Genomic DNA, 16,483 nt, shown 5'->3' with positions numbered 1-16,483 from the left:
AGAAAACAATTGGTAACACACTACGCCTTGAAGGACTGAAATCCTGCAGCGCCCGCAAGGTCCCCCTGCTCAAGAAAGCACATATACAGGGCCGTCTGAAGTTTGCCAATGAACATCTGAATGATTCAGAGGAGAACTGGGTGAAAGTGTTGTGGTCAGATGAGACCAAAATGTAGCTCTTTGGCATCAACTCAACTCGCCGTGTTTGGAGGAGGAGGAATGCTGCATATGACCCCAAGAACACCATCCCCACCGTCAAACATGGAGGTGGAAACATTATGCTTTGGGGGTGTTTTTCTGCTAAGGGGACAGGACAACTTCACCGCATCAAAGGGACGATGGACGTGGCCATGTACCGTCAAATCTTGGGTGAGAACCTCCTTCCCTCAGCCAGGGCATTGAAAATGGGTCGTGGATGGGTATTCCAGCATGACAATGACCCAAAACACACGGCCAAGGCAACAAAGGAGTGGCTCAAGAAGAAGCACATTAAGGTCCAGGAGTGGCCTAGCCAGTCTCCAGATCTTAATCCCATAGAAAATCTGCGGAGGGAGCTGAAGGTTCGAGTTGCCAAACGTCAGGCTCGAAACCTTAATGACTTGGAGAAGATCAGCAAAGAGGAGTGGGACAAAATCCCTCCTGAGATGTGTGCAAACCTGGTGGCCAACTACAAGAAACATCTGACCTCTGTGATTGCCAACAAGGGTTTTGCCACCAAGTACTAAATCATGTTTTAGTCAAATACTTATTTCCCTCATTAAAATGCAAATCAATTCATAAAATTTTTTACATGCGTTTTTCTGGATTTTTGTTTTGTTTTTCTGTCTCTCACTGTTCAAATAAACCTACCATAAAAATTATAGACTGATCATGTCTTTGTCAGTGGGCAAATGTACAAAATCAGCAGGGGATCAAATACTTTTTTCCCTCACTGTATATAGAGCCAATGTGGTTCACTGTCCAAATTCACATGACGGTGAGTGTAAGTCTAGCTTTCTACCTAACATGTATGTATTGTTAGATCCCCCTTTTTATTATGGCTGAATCAGACACCTCTTCCCCAGAGCTAAACAACCTAATCACATTCTGCGCATGTGTTACAGACACTGTGAGATCTTCATGAGAAATATTATAGTATTGGTAACCATCTGGATGTTACAGGGAAACATTCTATTCAGTGGGGAGAGCATGCAAGGCAAGTCTGTGTTTCACAACACCGGGATACAATGTCCGGCAGTTTTGTTAACGTTTTAGCGAGGGAAGTATTATTGCCAATTTCTCAAGTTGACAGCTAAAGCACAGGTGACAGTGGTTGCTTGGTTGTAGTGATTTTTCACCGAAAATATACAAGTATGGCATTGAAATTATCTAAACTAAATGAATCCTGAACACTTAGCTAACTCCCAATTTCACACACACACACACACACACAGGAGGGGGAAGCAGCAGCGGTGGGAGCAGCAGATACGTAAAACTAATTGTAAAGTAGAGAATCCCACACATGCTCAGAAGCTTCGGTTGTTAAGCTATCTGGAAGAGGCATCCGTTTTATTATTGTAACACTATTAATATGATTGAAAACAAGAACCTGGTAAAAAAGACCTTTGGTTAGTAAGTTAAATTCAGGTTTGTTGGAATTGTGGTTATTTACCAAATGTATCTAATACCTAACTAGTTTTTCTAAATGATATGCATAAGATACAGAGAAGAACGATACATTTTACTCATATCCCTCCCCTTGCTGTTTCAGTATACCTAACCTGTAGCACAGTGAGAAAATCCATCATGTGAGCCCCTGACTTCCACTCATCTCTCTCTCCTGCCTTCACTTTACACTCTAATCCATATTCCCTCTCTCCTGCCTTCACTTTACACTCTAATCCATATTCCCTCGGCTCCTCTTCTCTTCCCTCCCTTCCGCTCCTCACCCAAGAAACCTCTCTGTGGAACTTTCCTGAATCTCCTCTTCAAATCTAACATGCTCTCTTTCCCCTCACCCCGTTTTAACTCTGCGCCCTTCACTCTCTTAAAATTCCCCTCTCCTCTTCCTGCTGTGGCGTCCTGCGACCCACTAACCAACCACTTCTCTCTTCCCACCTCCTTCGCTTGCAGGGTGAGGAGGCAGGCTCGCCAGTAGACTCAAAGCCTGAGGTACTTTGTCTGTGATGAGTAGTGTCTGTCTTTCTGTATGTCTGTTTGTCTGTCCATTCTGGGTTTTAGTGTTGTTTAAATCTTTATTCAGCCTGTTCCGTCTTGTAGCTAGGTTATTACTCCAAGTGTTATTCCTCATTGACAGTACAGTCATGGCTTTCTTAGATCCCTTGGCTTTGGGCACAGCCTAAATCACATCACCTGACTTCAAATTGGATCACCGTAGTAGTATAGGGTAGGCTAATGGCAATATGAAGTCTGGGTACTATCAAGGTATTTAGACTGTGTTTGGTCAGTGTTTGTAATATGTCTACATTAGGAATTAATTTCAGTGCATCTGAGTGGCCAGCTGTGTTCAATAATGGGTGCATTACAATTTTAATGTGTACATTGTCATTAGAAGGATTAGCTGAGCTTGAACAGATGGTGTAGAACCACAACTACTGTATGTTTGATTTACATTCATCTCCATAATACAACACTTTGTCATTGCACAGAATGTTTGGAGCACGAGACTCTGAGTCCTTCCTCCAAATATCTTAGTTACAGTATTTATGTAATTCACCAGTCTACATCTCTCTGTACATCTGTTTCCGAATGCTAGATGTTTCCATTGCCGAACAAACTCACTGTCTCAGTGAGATGCTTGGATGCTACCAACACGACCTCTCTGTGTGTGTGTGTGTATGTGTAGTCGCCTGCCTTCTTGACTCACCTGCGGTACTCTACCTCTTTGTCTCTGCACGTGCCCCACCCCCACCCCACCTCTTCCACCGTGCCTCTGCTCCACTCTCCCCGCCCCCCTCCCCCAGTCGGACCAGGATCTGGCCACCCCACGCCCCCAACAGGAGGTACTGCTTCTTGCTCTGTGCCTGTGCTCTCTCTCTGTGACCCCTCACCAGGTGTGCTGTCATGAGCTGTGATGTGCTGTGTATCTCATCGTACCTGTGTCCATCTGTAAGGGCAGCAATATATGTTGTTCAGTACCCCTCAGTTTGTTTGCATTTATTAATTTTTTACAACCAAGCACAACTTTATTGTAAAAGTTCAGTTGTAGGTTTGGACATTGTTAACATAGACAAAGCCAGTAGGAGACGGAGTATTCTGCATTTTTGTTCTATCGTCTTTATAGCCGCAGTCTCTATTAAGCTACATTATAATAATACAGTATTGCAATAAAGTGTAACACTTGACTTGACACCAAGTGTCATAACATGTTATGACACAGTCATAACCATGTCATAATATGTCATAACAGCTGACATAACTTGTCATAACCTGTCATAATATGGTCATTACACTGTCATGACCCATATATTTACCTCTGTTGTGACATATATTGTGTTATTTTATGGCTGGTTATGACACCTACATCATATTTTAAATAACTTGTAGAAAATACACTTTATGACACTTTCATGAAGCATTATGACCATCCTGTGTCACTTTATTTGGACTAAGAAAATACACTTTATGACAATGTCAAGAAGCATAATGACCATCACAATCATATAAGCCAGATAGGCCTATCATGCCCTTATATCAGTCATCAGTCAAAAAGAGGGTGTCTTGTCCTGCTCCTGAAATCTGCTCCTGCATTCATCCCAGTCATCAGCAACAGAGCGTAGGTGTTCAAATAAAATTGTATTTGTCACATGCGCCGAATACAACAGGTGTAGACCTTACCGTGGAATGCTTACTTACAAGCCCTTAACCAACAATGCAGTTCAAGAAATAGAGTTTAGAAAATATTTACTAAATAAACTAAAGTAAAAAATAAAATAAAAAGTAGCACAATAAAATTACATAACAATAACGAGGCTATATACAAGGGGTACCGGTACCGAGTCAATGTGCGGTGGTACAGGTTAGTCGAGGTAATTTGTAAATGTAGGTAGGGGTAAAGTGACTATGCATAGATAATAAACAGCGAGTGGGGGGAACAGTATGACTTGGGTGACTGGAGTCTTTGACAATTTTTTGGGCCTTCCTCTGACATGCCTAGTATATAGGTCCTGGATGGCAGGAAGCTTGGCCCCAGTGATGTATTGGGCCGTATGCACTACCCTCTGTAGCGCCTTATGGTTGGATGCCGAGCAGTTGCCATACCAGGCAGTGATGCAACTGGTCAGGATGCTCTCGATGGTGCAGCTGTAAAGCGTTTTGAGGATCTGGGGATCCATACCAAATCTTTTCAGTCTCCTGAGGGGTAAAAGGTGTTGTCGTGCCCTCTTCACGACTGTCTTGGTGTGTTTGGACCATGATACTTTGTTGGTGATGTGGACAACAAGGAACTTGAAACTCTCGATCCGCTCCACTACAGCCCTGTCAATGTTAATGGGGGCCTGTTCGGCCCTCCTTTTCCTGTAGTCCACGATCATCTCCTTTGTCTTGCTCACGTTGAGGGAGAGGTTGTTGTCATGGCACCATACTGCCAGGTCTCTGACCTCCTCCCTATAGGCTGTCTCATCGTTGTCGGTGATCAGGCCTACCACTGTTGTGTCCTCAGTAAACTTAATGATGGTGTTGGAGTCGTGCTTGGCCTCGCAGTCATGGGTGAACAGGGAGTACAGGAGGGGACTAAGCACTCACCCCTGAGGGGTCCCGGTGTTGAGGATAAGCGTGGCAGATGTGTTGTTGCCTACCCTTACCACCTGGGGGCGGCCCGTCAGGAAGTCCAGGATCCAGTTGCAGAGGGAGGTGTTTAGTCCCAGAGTCCCTAGCTTAGTGATGAGCTTTGTGGAAGCTATGGCGTTGAATGCTGAGCTGTAGTCAATGAACAGCATTCTCACATAGGTGTTCCTTTTGTCCAGGTGGGAAAGGGCAGTGTGGAGTGCGATTGTGTCATCTGTGGATCTGTTGGGGTGGTATGCGAATTGGAGTGAGTTTGATATCAACGTGTGCGCAATTACAAGGATAATTTAATATGGTACATTTCAAAAATATATATACAACATAAACACTGTTGACACGTAGGCTATGGTGTAATGGAATGTTTTGCCTTATGTGGTAGGTTTTGTGGGGTTTTACACTCTTATGTAGGTGTCATAACCAGCCATACTGTAAAATAACTACCGTGGTAGGTTTTGCGGGTTGTTACACTCTTATGTAGGTGTCAGAACCAGCCATAAAATAACGCAATATATGTCATAACAAATCTAAATATATGTGTCATGACAGTGTTATGACCATATTATAACAGGTTTTGACAAGTTATGTCAGCTGTTATGACATATTATGACATAGTTATGTCATCGTGATTGAAAGATATTTAATCAGATAACGTTACCACTGAGGAGGACATAACATCAGTTGATTTGAAAGATTTTCATACTGTGTGATCTGGTAATCTGGAAAATTCTAGATATCTCTTGCCTGAAATATGTAATTCCAGAGCAGATAAAAAACATTGTACTCTTTACTCAAGAGGAGTGTAATGGGGTCCATGTCTATACTCATCTATTCATCCATGCATAGCAGCGTTAGTCTCATTCTTCAGCCCATATCAGAAACAGATTGGATATTTGTTGTAACATCCATGTTGTGAGCTCCGAGCAGAATTGAAATGGAGGTGGAATTTGAGATGAAGAATTACAAACACATAATATACCATTAACACAGCACTTTTCATTCAAATGTCCATGTCTGGTTCAATTCTGAAATGGAAGTGGGAGGAATCCTAACTCCAGTCTGTGACCTATCTCCCTCTCTCTATCTAGCAGCAGTTCCTGGACAAGCCCGAGGATGTCCTGCAGAAGCACCAGGCCAGCATCAACGAACTAAAGAGAGCTCTCAGGGAGCCCAACAGCAAGCTGTCACAGAGGGAGAAACGCCTGTCCTCAGCCACGCCCCCCGGAGGCACCCCAGAGAGGAAACAAGTAAGGAAGGGGGGGTTCCTTGCGATGTTACTTTCCAACACTCTAATTTGGAATCTTACTGTATACTCATTCTCACCAGCCCAGCAAACATGACCCCATTGGCCCCCTGTGGGTATTCGGTGGGCAAGGTGGGCTCGGGCTAGCCCACACCAAGCCAACACCAGCCCATCGCGGGCTAGCCCAGCACAGCCTAGCCTACACCACGCCCAACTACTTCATAATGTACAGTCGTGGTGAAAAGTTTTGAGAATGACACAAGTATTGGTCTTCACAAAGTTTGCTGCTTCAGTGTTTTTAGATATTTTTGTCAGATGTTACTATGGTATACTGAAGTATAATTACAAGCATTCCATAAGTGTCAAAGGCTTTTATTGACAATTACATTAAGTTTATGCAAAGAGTCAATATTTTCAGTGTTGACCCTTCTTTTTCAAGACCTCTGCAATCTGCCCTAGCATGCTGTCAATTAACTTCTGGGCCACATCCTGACTGATGGCAGCCCATTCTTGCATAATCAATGCTTGGAGTTTATCAGAATTTGTGGGTTTTTGTTTGTCCACCCGCCTCTTGAGGATTGACCACAAGTTCTCAATGGGATTAAGGTCTCTGGAGTTTCCTGGCCATGGACCCAAAATGTTGATGTTTTGTTCCCTGAGCACTTTTGCCTTATGGCAAGGTGCTCCATCATGCTGGAAAAGGCATTGTTCGTCACCAAACTGTTCTTGAATGGTTGGGAGAAGTTGCTCTCGGAGGATGTGTTGGTACCATTCTTTATTCATGGCTGTGTTCTTAGGCAAAATTGTGAGTGAGCCCACTCCCTTGGCTGAGAAGCAACCCCACACATGAACGGTCTCAGGATGCTTTACTGTTGGCATGACACAGGACTGATGGTAGCGCTCACCTCGTCTTCTCCGGACAAGCTTTTTTTCCGGATACCCCAAACAATCGGAAAGGGGATTCATCAAAGAAAATGACTTTACCCCAGTCCTCAGCAGTCCAATCCCTGTACCTTTTGCAGAATATCAGTCTATCCCTGATGTTTTTCCTGGAGAGAAGTGGCTTCCTCGCTGCCCTTCTTGACACCAGGCCATCCTCAAAAGTCTTCGCCTCACTGTACGTGCAGATGCACTCACACCTGCCTGCTGCCATTCCTGAGCAAGCTCTGCACTGGTGGTGCCCCGATCCCGCAGCTGAATCAACTTTAGGAGATGGTCCTGGCGCTTGCTGGACTTTCTTGGGTGCCCTGAAGCCTTCTTCACAACAATTGAACCTCTCTCCTTGAAGTTCTTGATGATCCGATAAATTGTTAATTTAGCTGCAATCTTACTAGCAGCAATATCTTTGCCAGTAAAGCCCTTTTTGTGCAAAGCAATGATGACAGCACATGTTTCCTTGCAGGTAACCATGGTTAACAGAGGAAGAATAATGATTTCAAGCACCACCCACCTTTTAAAGCTTCCAGTCTGTTATTCTAACTCAATCAGCATGACAGAGTGATCTCCAGCCTTGTCCGCGTTAACACTCTCACCTGTGTTAACGAGAGAATCACTGACATGATGTCAGCTGGTCCTTTTGTGGCAGGACTGAAATGCAGTGGAAATGTTTTTTGGGGGGATTAACATTTAACATTTTAGTCATTTAGCAGACGCTCTTATCCAGAGCGACTTACAGTTAGTGAGTGCATACATTTTTATTTTATTTTTTCATACTGGCCCCCTGTGGGGCAAAGAGGGACTTTGCAATTAATTGCAATTCATCTGATCACTCTTCATAACATTCTGGAGCATATGCAAATTGCCATCATAAAAACTGAGGCAGCAGACTTTGTGAAAATTAATATTTGTGTCATTCTCAAAACTTTTGACCACGACTGTAGAGGCTGGGGCTCATTAGAATATTTGGGTCTGTGGATTGCAGTTATTTTTGTGCAACTGTTACTGAGAGTGTTGTTCCAGTTTGTTCTGTTGTTCAAATGTATCTTGTACACTCCCAATGATGAAGTCTTTAACCTGTTAGATGTAATGGCAAAATTTAGATTTCCGCCTACAGTGAGGAAAAAAAGTATCTGATCCCCTGCTGATTTTGTACGTTTGCCCACTGACAAAGAAATTATCAGTCTATAATTTTAATGGTAGGTTTATTTGAACAGTGAGAGACAGAATAACAACAAAAAAATCCAGAAAAACGCATGTCAAAAATGTTATGAATTTATTTGCATTTTAATGAGGGAAATAAGTATTTGACCCCTCTGCAAAACATAACTTAGTACTTGGTGGCAAAACCCTTGTTGGCAATCACAGAGGTCAGACGATTCTTGTAGTTGGCCACCAGGTTTGCACACATCTCAGGAGGGATTTTGTCCCACTCCTCTTTGCAGATCTTCTCCAAGTCATTAAAGTTTCGAGGCTGACGTTTTGGCAACTCAAACCTTCAGCTCCCTCCTCAGATTTTCTATGGGATTAAGGTCTGGAGACTGGCTAGGCCACTCCAGGACCTTAATGTGCTTCTTCTTGAGCCACTCCTTTGTTGCCTTGGCCGTGAGTTTTGGGTCATTGTCATGCTGGAATACCCATCCACGACCCATTTTCAATGCCCTGGCTGAGGGAAGGAGGTTCTCACCCAAGATTTGACGGTACATGGCCCCGTCCATCGTCCCTTTGATGCGGTGAAGTTGTCCTGTCCACTTAGCAGAACAACACCCCCAAAGCATAATGTTTCCACCTCCATGTTTGATGGTGGGGATGGTGTTCTTGGGATCATAGGCAGCATTCCTCCTCCTCCAAACACGGCGAGTTGAGTTGATGCCAAAGAGCTCCATTTTGGTCTCATCTTACCACAACACTTTCACCCAGTTCTCCTCTGAATCATTCAGATGTTCATTGGCAAACTTCAGACGGGCATGTATATGTGCTTTCTTGAGCAGGGGGACCTTGCGGGCGCTGCATGATTTCAGTCCTTCAAGGCGTAGTGTGTTACCAATTGTTTTCTTGGTGATTATGGTCCAAGCTGCCTTGAGATCATTGACAAGATCCTCTCGTGTAGTTATGGCCTGATTCCTCACCGTTCTCATGATCATTGCAACTCCACGAGGTGAGATCTTGCATGGAGCCCCAGGCCGAGGGAGATTGACAGTTCTTTTGTGTTTCTTTCATTTGCGAATAATCGCACCAACTGTTGTCACCTTCTCACCAAGCTGCTTGGCGATGGTCTTGTAGCCCATTCCAGCCTTGTGTAGGTCTACAATCTTGTCCCTGACATCCTTGGAGAGCTCTTTGATCTTGGCCATGGTGGAGAGTTTGGAATCTGATTGATTGATTGCTTCTGTGGACAGGTGTCTTTTATACAGGTAACAAGCTGAGATTAGGAGCACTCCCTTTAAGAGTGTGCTCATAATCTCAGCTCGTTACCTGTATAAAAGACACCTGGGAGCCAGAAATCTTTCTGATTGAAAGGGGGTCAAATACTTATTTCCTTCATTAAAATGCAAATTAATTTATAACATTTTTGACATGCGTTTTTCTGGATTTTGTTGTTGTTATTCTGTCTCTCACTGTTCAAATAAACCTACCATTAAAATTATAGACTGATCATTTCTTTGTCAGTGGGCAAACGTACAAAATCAGCAGGGGATCAAATACTTTTTTCCCTCACTGTAAATAGACAAACCTCATGCGAGGGACATAAACAATAACTAGTAATGCTTATACAGCCAGAAAAATCTCACCTTTCTGGCAAAAATAGTTATAAATTGCTGAGTTGTACTCACTTTTGAGGACACAAGCTCAAGTACATAGTACAAATATGCTGAAAATATGAAATATCAAAATATAATATACAGTATGATGCAATTCCTATTCAACAAAAGTGGGTGAATAGGGCCTGACATGACTGATATGCTCTCTAAATATAGTAACAGCCAAATTATAAAATGACTCACTATAAGATTTCACCTTCCTTATAACTGTAAAACAAATATGATCATGAACATCACAGCAAAATGAAACCAGTGACATACTGAGCCAGAGAAAAAGGCCAAGAAATGGTATACGTAACTCCCTCAGCTCTGAAGGTCGTACTGCCTTAGTCAGCGACCAGAATCACACACGCCTATTTTTCTCTAAACCCAACACAGACACATCTACAAGCTACAAACACATTCAGAACCGGCCAAAAATCCACGTAAGTCCCTGATTTCGGGGAGTTTACATCTAAGAAGTGTATTTAAATGAGTGCATGTGAAATTAAAAACTTAACAGTTTCTCTTGTCAAATAATATATGTATGATAGTATTTGTCTTTCTGATACAATAAAACACGTTTGCTAAAAACCTTTAAGGCTAGAAAATGTGTTAAATTGCAATAAATACATTTTGAATAAATACATTTCCATTAAATAAGAGATAAAACTGATACATTGGGCAATACACCTAGGGCCAATACTATAAGCTCATATTGGGGCCCAAATGGGCTCAATAAGGGCAGCCGATCCAAAGGGTGGGCTTATTTCAGGCGAAATGAGTGCTACCCTTGGGGCCACCTGCCTTAGGGCCAACATGGAGCCGATGAGCAAAGGTGCTTTGGCCCAATGTGGGCAGCCTACATTGAGCCAATATTTTAGCCTGCATTGGGCCCACGTGCCCAATACGTGTTGGCATGTTTGCTGGGAGGGGTTCCCTTACCACTTAATTGGAAGGACAGGCACCCTCATACTCTGTTTGTCCCCCTCCCCTGCCCATGACTACAAGTAGTTAGCTTCCTTTGCAAAATGTTGATAGAAAAGCAACAGGAAACACGGCTCTCTAATCCAAAAGGACTAGATAAAAGGACTAGATAGGTGGAAAAAATATTGCCAAAACGTATATAAAAATAGTATTCCACCAGATATAGCTTTCACGCATCCAGTCATTTCAAATGACATACTACCTAAGGTCCATGGGGTGATATGGTGTAACAAACTTAATAGTAATGCATTAGAATAGTACATGCAGCTTAATGAATCTGTGTTTTTACCAATATATAGGCCTCTGTGGATTCCATATTGAGTGAAAAGCAAGATGGTGGTCAAGGAAGCTCAAAAGAAGAACAGAATCAGTCCTCTCCCTATACACTGCATTTGGCTTTTGATCCCAAAGACACATGTATTGGTATGGTGTCTGAGAATGTGCAACTTGGAAAAACAACAGAGATGAAGCCTATAACTTCACCTCAGGATTCTGGGAAAACTAAAGCAGGTGGCACTGGATCGAGATCCCAAAGACAAGAAACAGTTTCGACTGCAACTGGACATAAGGATATGCACTCCATGGATGATGCAACCTTTGGAAGTAATACGCATTCATATGACACCTTTTTCTCAAGGAACAGTGTTCAAGAGAATGGATTTGATTCACCTCCAGCGGATAATCTCTATTCCAAACAGAGGATTGAAATGAAAAGAAAACAGTTGAAGCAGAGTCTGTATCAGTATGAATCGTTCCCAGAGAGAAAAAACAATAGCGATGACCAGGTCGCTATGGAATCTATAAATAACGGCAACCAAGGTCGAAGTGAGTCTGAAAGAAAGAGGGAGATGAGAGAACCTGAAGCTCTGGAAACAAAAGACCCAAAGCCAGAGAGAGGAAACAATTTCAACAAAACTGGGAGTGCATCACACTCCAAAGTCACCCGAATAGTTCCTCTCAAGCCACAGAGATCAAAGAAGTATTTGAATAAAGGGGGGAACGAAGGTGTCATCATACCTCAAACGCAAACCCAAGCTGAAGGAGGCGTGGCCGGAAGAGTAGATGACACTCGGATGATGCAATCAACAGAGGGGTCCTCTGAAACCAGAAAGAGAACAGGTGGTTTGCCTACAGCATGTCCTGACCCAAATGACAGCAAGCAAGGGATGACAACCACCAACCAGCACACAGAGGTCGCAAAGCAACTACCAGAGAATGAGCTACAAGGGACAGGTGAACACAAGGATCAGAGGGACATTTGTGGATCGAGTTTCTGGACTGACGGTGGAAGACTAATCCATGAAGGACGTCCCGAGGCTTACCCAGATTTTACAGACACCTTTTCCTTTGGCTCAAAGGTTTTGGCCTCCCATGCAGCTCCCCCTCCAACCCTCCCTCTGAAAACACAGTGGTCCAAGGAGACTAGAGATCGCAACAGGCAGAATGTCACCAATGACTCTAGCAACGGCCATTACAGGAACTCTAGCCAGGAAGCAACCAAGAGGAAACAAGTGGTAACGCCGTCTGCCTAACCTGCCTGTCTATCACTGGAAACTAAAGCATTGCATGTGCTTAAGTCGATCACAACCTTGTTTTTATCCACTTGAATATACACATGTAGAACTCATGTGGCTGTATATAAAAAGCAGGTAAAAGCCTGTGGCCCTTCACATCTTATTATTGGCCAATGGCATTTTGAGACTTAACAAGTTCATGGCCCGGGAGCTCCTGGCTCTCGTTCCCCTCTGCAAAGCTTAACATCTGCTTGTCCATTTTAGAAACCGGTGGGCCTTTAAGCAATGTTTCCATTGCTTAAGCTTCTGGCGTCTGTTCGTCACCACGTTAACACCTGGTCTCTCCTTCCAACATCATCCTCTTACCTCCCTGACTAAAGGTGGTTGCTGTTGCAAGGAGTCAATGGCCTTCGCACCATCACCTTCCTTTGAAGCCACAGTGCGCTTTGGACATTTGGCCAAAATGTTCAGTGTTGGCATCTCTACAGCAATAGCCAATATGCCATTTATTATGAGATGTTATGCACTAATTCTTGGCTGCAGCGCTGCCAGCCACATTGTTCAGGGCTGAGGTACTTGTACACTGGACTTAAGTATACAAATACCTGATTCCTGGAAGGTATTGTTATCTAACCTCAACAGTGCATGGCATTACCATCGCACTTACAGATTTTGTGATAATGTTGACTTTAAACACATCCTATGTGCATGTGTGAAAGTTGTGTGAACAATTACCTCAAGTTATTATATTCATATATGAACTGTAAGCTTACAGTTAGCATAGGTCTACTTTCAATGGGATTAGCATGACATTATGAAGCCTCCTCAGCCTTGCCATGTGCAAAATATCTTGGAACCACTGGCTAGAACAATGTCTTCAACAAAATGATGGTGGAAACAGCTATTATGTGTGGTGACGTCAACATATGTTGCTCATAACTTGTCATACAGTTGGTTTCACATTCACTCCATTGTTTGGAAAAAAATGTAACCAGCCTTGTACTGAAGTAAAGAGTAAATCCCAAGGTGATGTCACTGCATTCATTGACAATGCAAACCCTTGAATTCTCTCTGGGAAGTTTCTCGTTCAATGACAGTCAGAAGGATGATGCCAATATTATTGTGTGTACAGTTCATGGCTGTTCTTTACAGTTTCGTTAGGTGAAATAAAATGGTCTCATTTTGCTTCTATAGGACACCCCTCCTACACCTGCCATTCATGAGGAGCCTTTTGACGAAGCCATGGTGAGTCACTGTTTTGTTCAATGTGCAAAACCTCTTCAGCATGTTCAACCCCTTCATTAGCATCTGCTGATCATAAACAAAACACAAAGCTAAAATATGACCTTAAAGTCTAATGATGAAAGATTATTTGATATTTCTGTTTGACCTTTTAAGTATATATTTTTTAGCACAGGTGCAAAAATCTTTATATCGAGTCCCTTGTATTGAGCCGACTATGTTTTTTAATTCTCTTGTCCGTCTTCTCCAATCTAACCTGCAGAGGGAGCCATGGGAGCGGCGGTTGGGCTCAGTGTCAGAGGACGACCAAGACCACGAGACCCTGTACCTGAAGGAAACCCACCTGGGCATCGAGCGCAAGTGCTCCAGCATCACGGTCAGCTCTACGTCCAGCTTGGAGGCCGAGGTAGACTTCACTGTCCTCATGGACCTCCATACGGGCATGGAGGAGTTCTCCAGGGGCATGATGGAGCTGGGCGAGAGGCCCCTGTCACCCGACGTGGGCCTCAGCCTGAGCATCGACCTGATGCAGGGAACCCCGCCACCTCTCGTCTCGGCTCCTCTCACCGGGGCTAGCAGCAGCCCTCCTGCCAAGCAGCTGCACACCGAAGAGGTCCGACACCACGAGGTAAAGTACACAAGCAAACGCCACTGACAGTTTGGGTCCAGGTAGGTATTTGAAGTGATAGTTCACTAAAGGTTTACGGTTATGGGATCATCTTTTAGCCTTAGAATAAGTAACTAGTAATGAGTTTACAGGTCAAAACGGCTGAAGTAAGCCTTCGTGTACAAATCATTACATAATTAACAGTAATTGACTAAATGTAACATTGACATTGACAGTGTAATGTGAGTACCATTACAGCTCACTAATGTTTTCTTGAAGTTTATGCTGGACTTCACTGGTCTTTCATATGACAAAATCATGGGACTTTCTTTAAAGTCTCACTGCCTCCTTCTCACAAATGATCCCAAAAATATAAAAATTTAATAAAGTTGGTTCAACACAGTGGCGGGTCATTTTGACCCTAGGACAACGGGAGGGTTAAGGAAATGTAAAGACGCTTTCGCTCAAATATTTTACATACAGCTTGTGAGTGCTGAATCTCAAATTAAATTCTAGCAATGGAAGTTATTATTCTGTGTTTTCCTCCAAAGCCTGTTGTGCCCAGAAAACCAAAGAGGTCAGTGCCCATCGACAGAGACCAGTCACAGAAAGAAACCACTTACTCATCCCCCATGACGGCGCTGAGCAGAGAGGCTAGTGACGTCGTCGCTTCCCATGCACTGAGGAAGACTGAGGTCAAAGTCGACAGAGACCAGTCACAGAAAGAGACCACTTACGTGTCCGCCATGACAGCGCTGAGCAGAGAGGCTAGTGATGTCGTCGCATCCCATGCACTGAGGAAGACTGAGGTCAAGGTCGACAGAGACCAGACAGTGAGAGAGACCACTTACGTGTCCCCCATGACAGCTCTGAGCAGAGAGGCTAGTTGCATTGTCGCCAGCCATGCACTGAGGAAGACCGATGTCAAGGTCGAGACACAGTCCAATGGGTCAGAGGTCACCACAACCATCGTGGAGTTCACAGATCAGGTAGAGAAGCATTTCCGATGGAGATCTGGTACAATTGATCAGGTAGAGGCCATTGCTCGTTAGGTATAAAGATAGAGAAGAGGTATATAGATGCTACAGTAGAACCTCAAATATACAGACCTCAGATTTATAGACTGACCAGTCAACCAAATGGGCAATATCAAACCTGGACATTATAATTGCAAACAACAAACTTCTGTAGGCTACAGACAAATGCAAATGTTGCTTTCATGTGCTAAAAACACATCAGCCATTTACAGTATCTGACTAAATGTTAGAAAATGCACATTAATATGCCATTAGTGTTCTCTATAAAGGTTTGATGTTTTTTTTAAAGTCATTTCAAAGTTACCAACATTTCAGTATTCGGTACGACCCCAATTCTCTGTGGTCCTACCGTCGTGGTAACACTTTCTATGATGCATACACACACATATATATATATATATATATATATAATGCCTAATAAGTTCATTTAAAATGCCTTATAACACTTGCTATGACATATCATAATTGCTCATAAGTAGTTATAGCATCCTTATAATACATTCCTATAATGATTTGAAAGCACAGAGATAATGCATTATATCTCGACTGATCGTAAAATGGTCTGTCTGACATATTTGAAAGTTTGTCATTCAAACCAGGAGTGGGCATCACATCGGGTTTTCTGTCTCTTTCAGGATCATGGTGTGACTGTAAGCAGTATAGGCGATACTTCTTATTCAACAACAGAAGGTGTTTCCCCTGTGAGTACATTATTACCTGACCTGTCCAATTTTAACTCCAGCACACAGATTGTAGGTCTCAGCAGCTTAAACCTACTTCTCCCTCTGTGTTAGAATGAGATTGTGTTAGAATTAGATGTGTTAGAGTGAACCAAATAATTTGAATGTGTATGCCTGACTATGTATCTATGTATGAGTATGTTTGCATTGTGCTGTTTAATATGGATGCATTCTGAAAGTATTCAGACCCCTTGACTTTTTCCACATTTTGTTACGTTACAGCCTTATTCTAAAGACTGGTCAGTCTTGCGTATGACGCTACAAGCTTGACACACCTGAATTTGGGGAGTTTCTCCCATTCTTCTCTGCAGACACTCTCAAGCTCTGGTTGGATGGGGAGCGTCGCTGCACAGCTATTTTCAGGTCTCTCCAGAGATGATCGATGGGGTTCAAGTCCGGGCTCTGGATGGGCCACTCAAGGACATTCAGAGACTTGTCCCGAAGCCACTCCTGCACTGTCTTGGCTGTGTGCTTAGGGTCGTTGTCCTGTTGGAAGGTGAACCTTCACCCCAGTCTGAGATCCTGAGCAGTCCGGAGCAGATTTTCATCTAGGATCTCTCTGTACTTTGCTCCGTTCATCTTTCCCTCAAGCCT

General features: G+C 43.3%; 1 protein-coding gene across 5 annotated transcripts in view; it reads left to right on the top strand.

The window, feature by feature from the left end:
* Nucleotides 1-16,483, top strand: part of LOC121538371 (protein 4.1) — an 82,907-nt gene that overhangs the window by 56,814 nt on the left and 9,610 nt on the right. The window contains exons 12-18 of one of the 5 annotated variants that reach the window (XM_045207131.1): nt 2,113-2,151; nt 2,964-3,002; nt 5,874-6,029; nt 13,458-13,508; nt 13,768-14,133; nt 14,664-15,101; nt 15,785-15,850. In XM_045207131.1, the coding sequence (XP_045063066.1) occupies nt 2,113-2,151; nt 2,964-3,002; nt 5,874-6,029; nt 13,458-13,508; nt 13,768-14,133; nt 14,664-15,101; nt 15,785-15,850 (1,155 nt within the window). Of the gene's footprint in view, nt 1-2,112; nt 2,152-2,963; nt 3,003-5,870; nt 6,030-13,457; nt 13,509-13,767; nt 14,134-14,663; nt 15,102-15,784; nt 15,851-16,483 lie in introns of all 5 variants that reach the window. The other 4 variants (XM_041846302.2, XM_045207133.1, XM_045207132.1 and 1 more) reach the window with 4 other exon arrangements.

This window comes from Coregonus clupeaformis, chromosome 24 (genome assembly GCF_020615455.1).
Source record: "Coregonus clupeaformis isolate EN_2021a chromosome 24, ASM2061545v1, whole genome shotgun sequence".
Lineage (NCBI taxonomy): Eukaryota > Metazoa > Chordata > Actinopteri > Salmoniformes > Salmonidae > Coregonus > Coregonus clupeaformis.
Note: the sequence above shows the minus strand (reverse complement) of the source record. Positions and strands in the feature narration are given on the sequence as shown.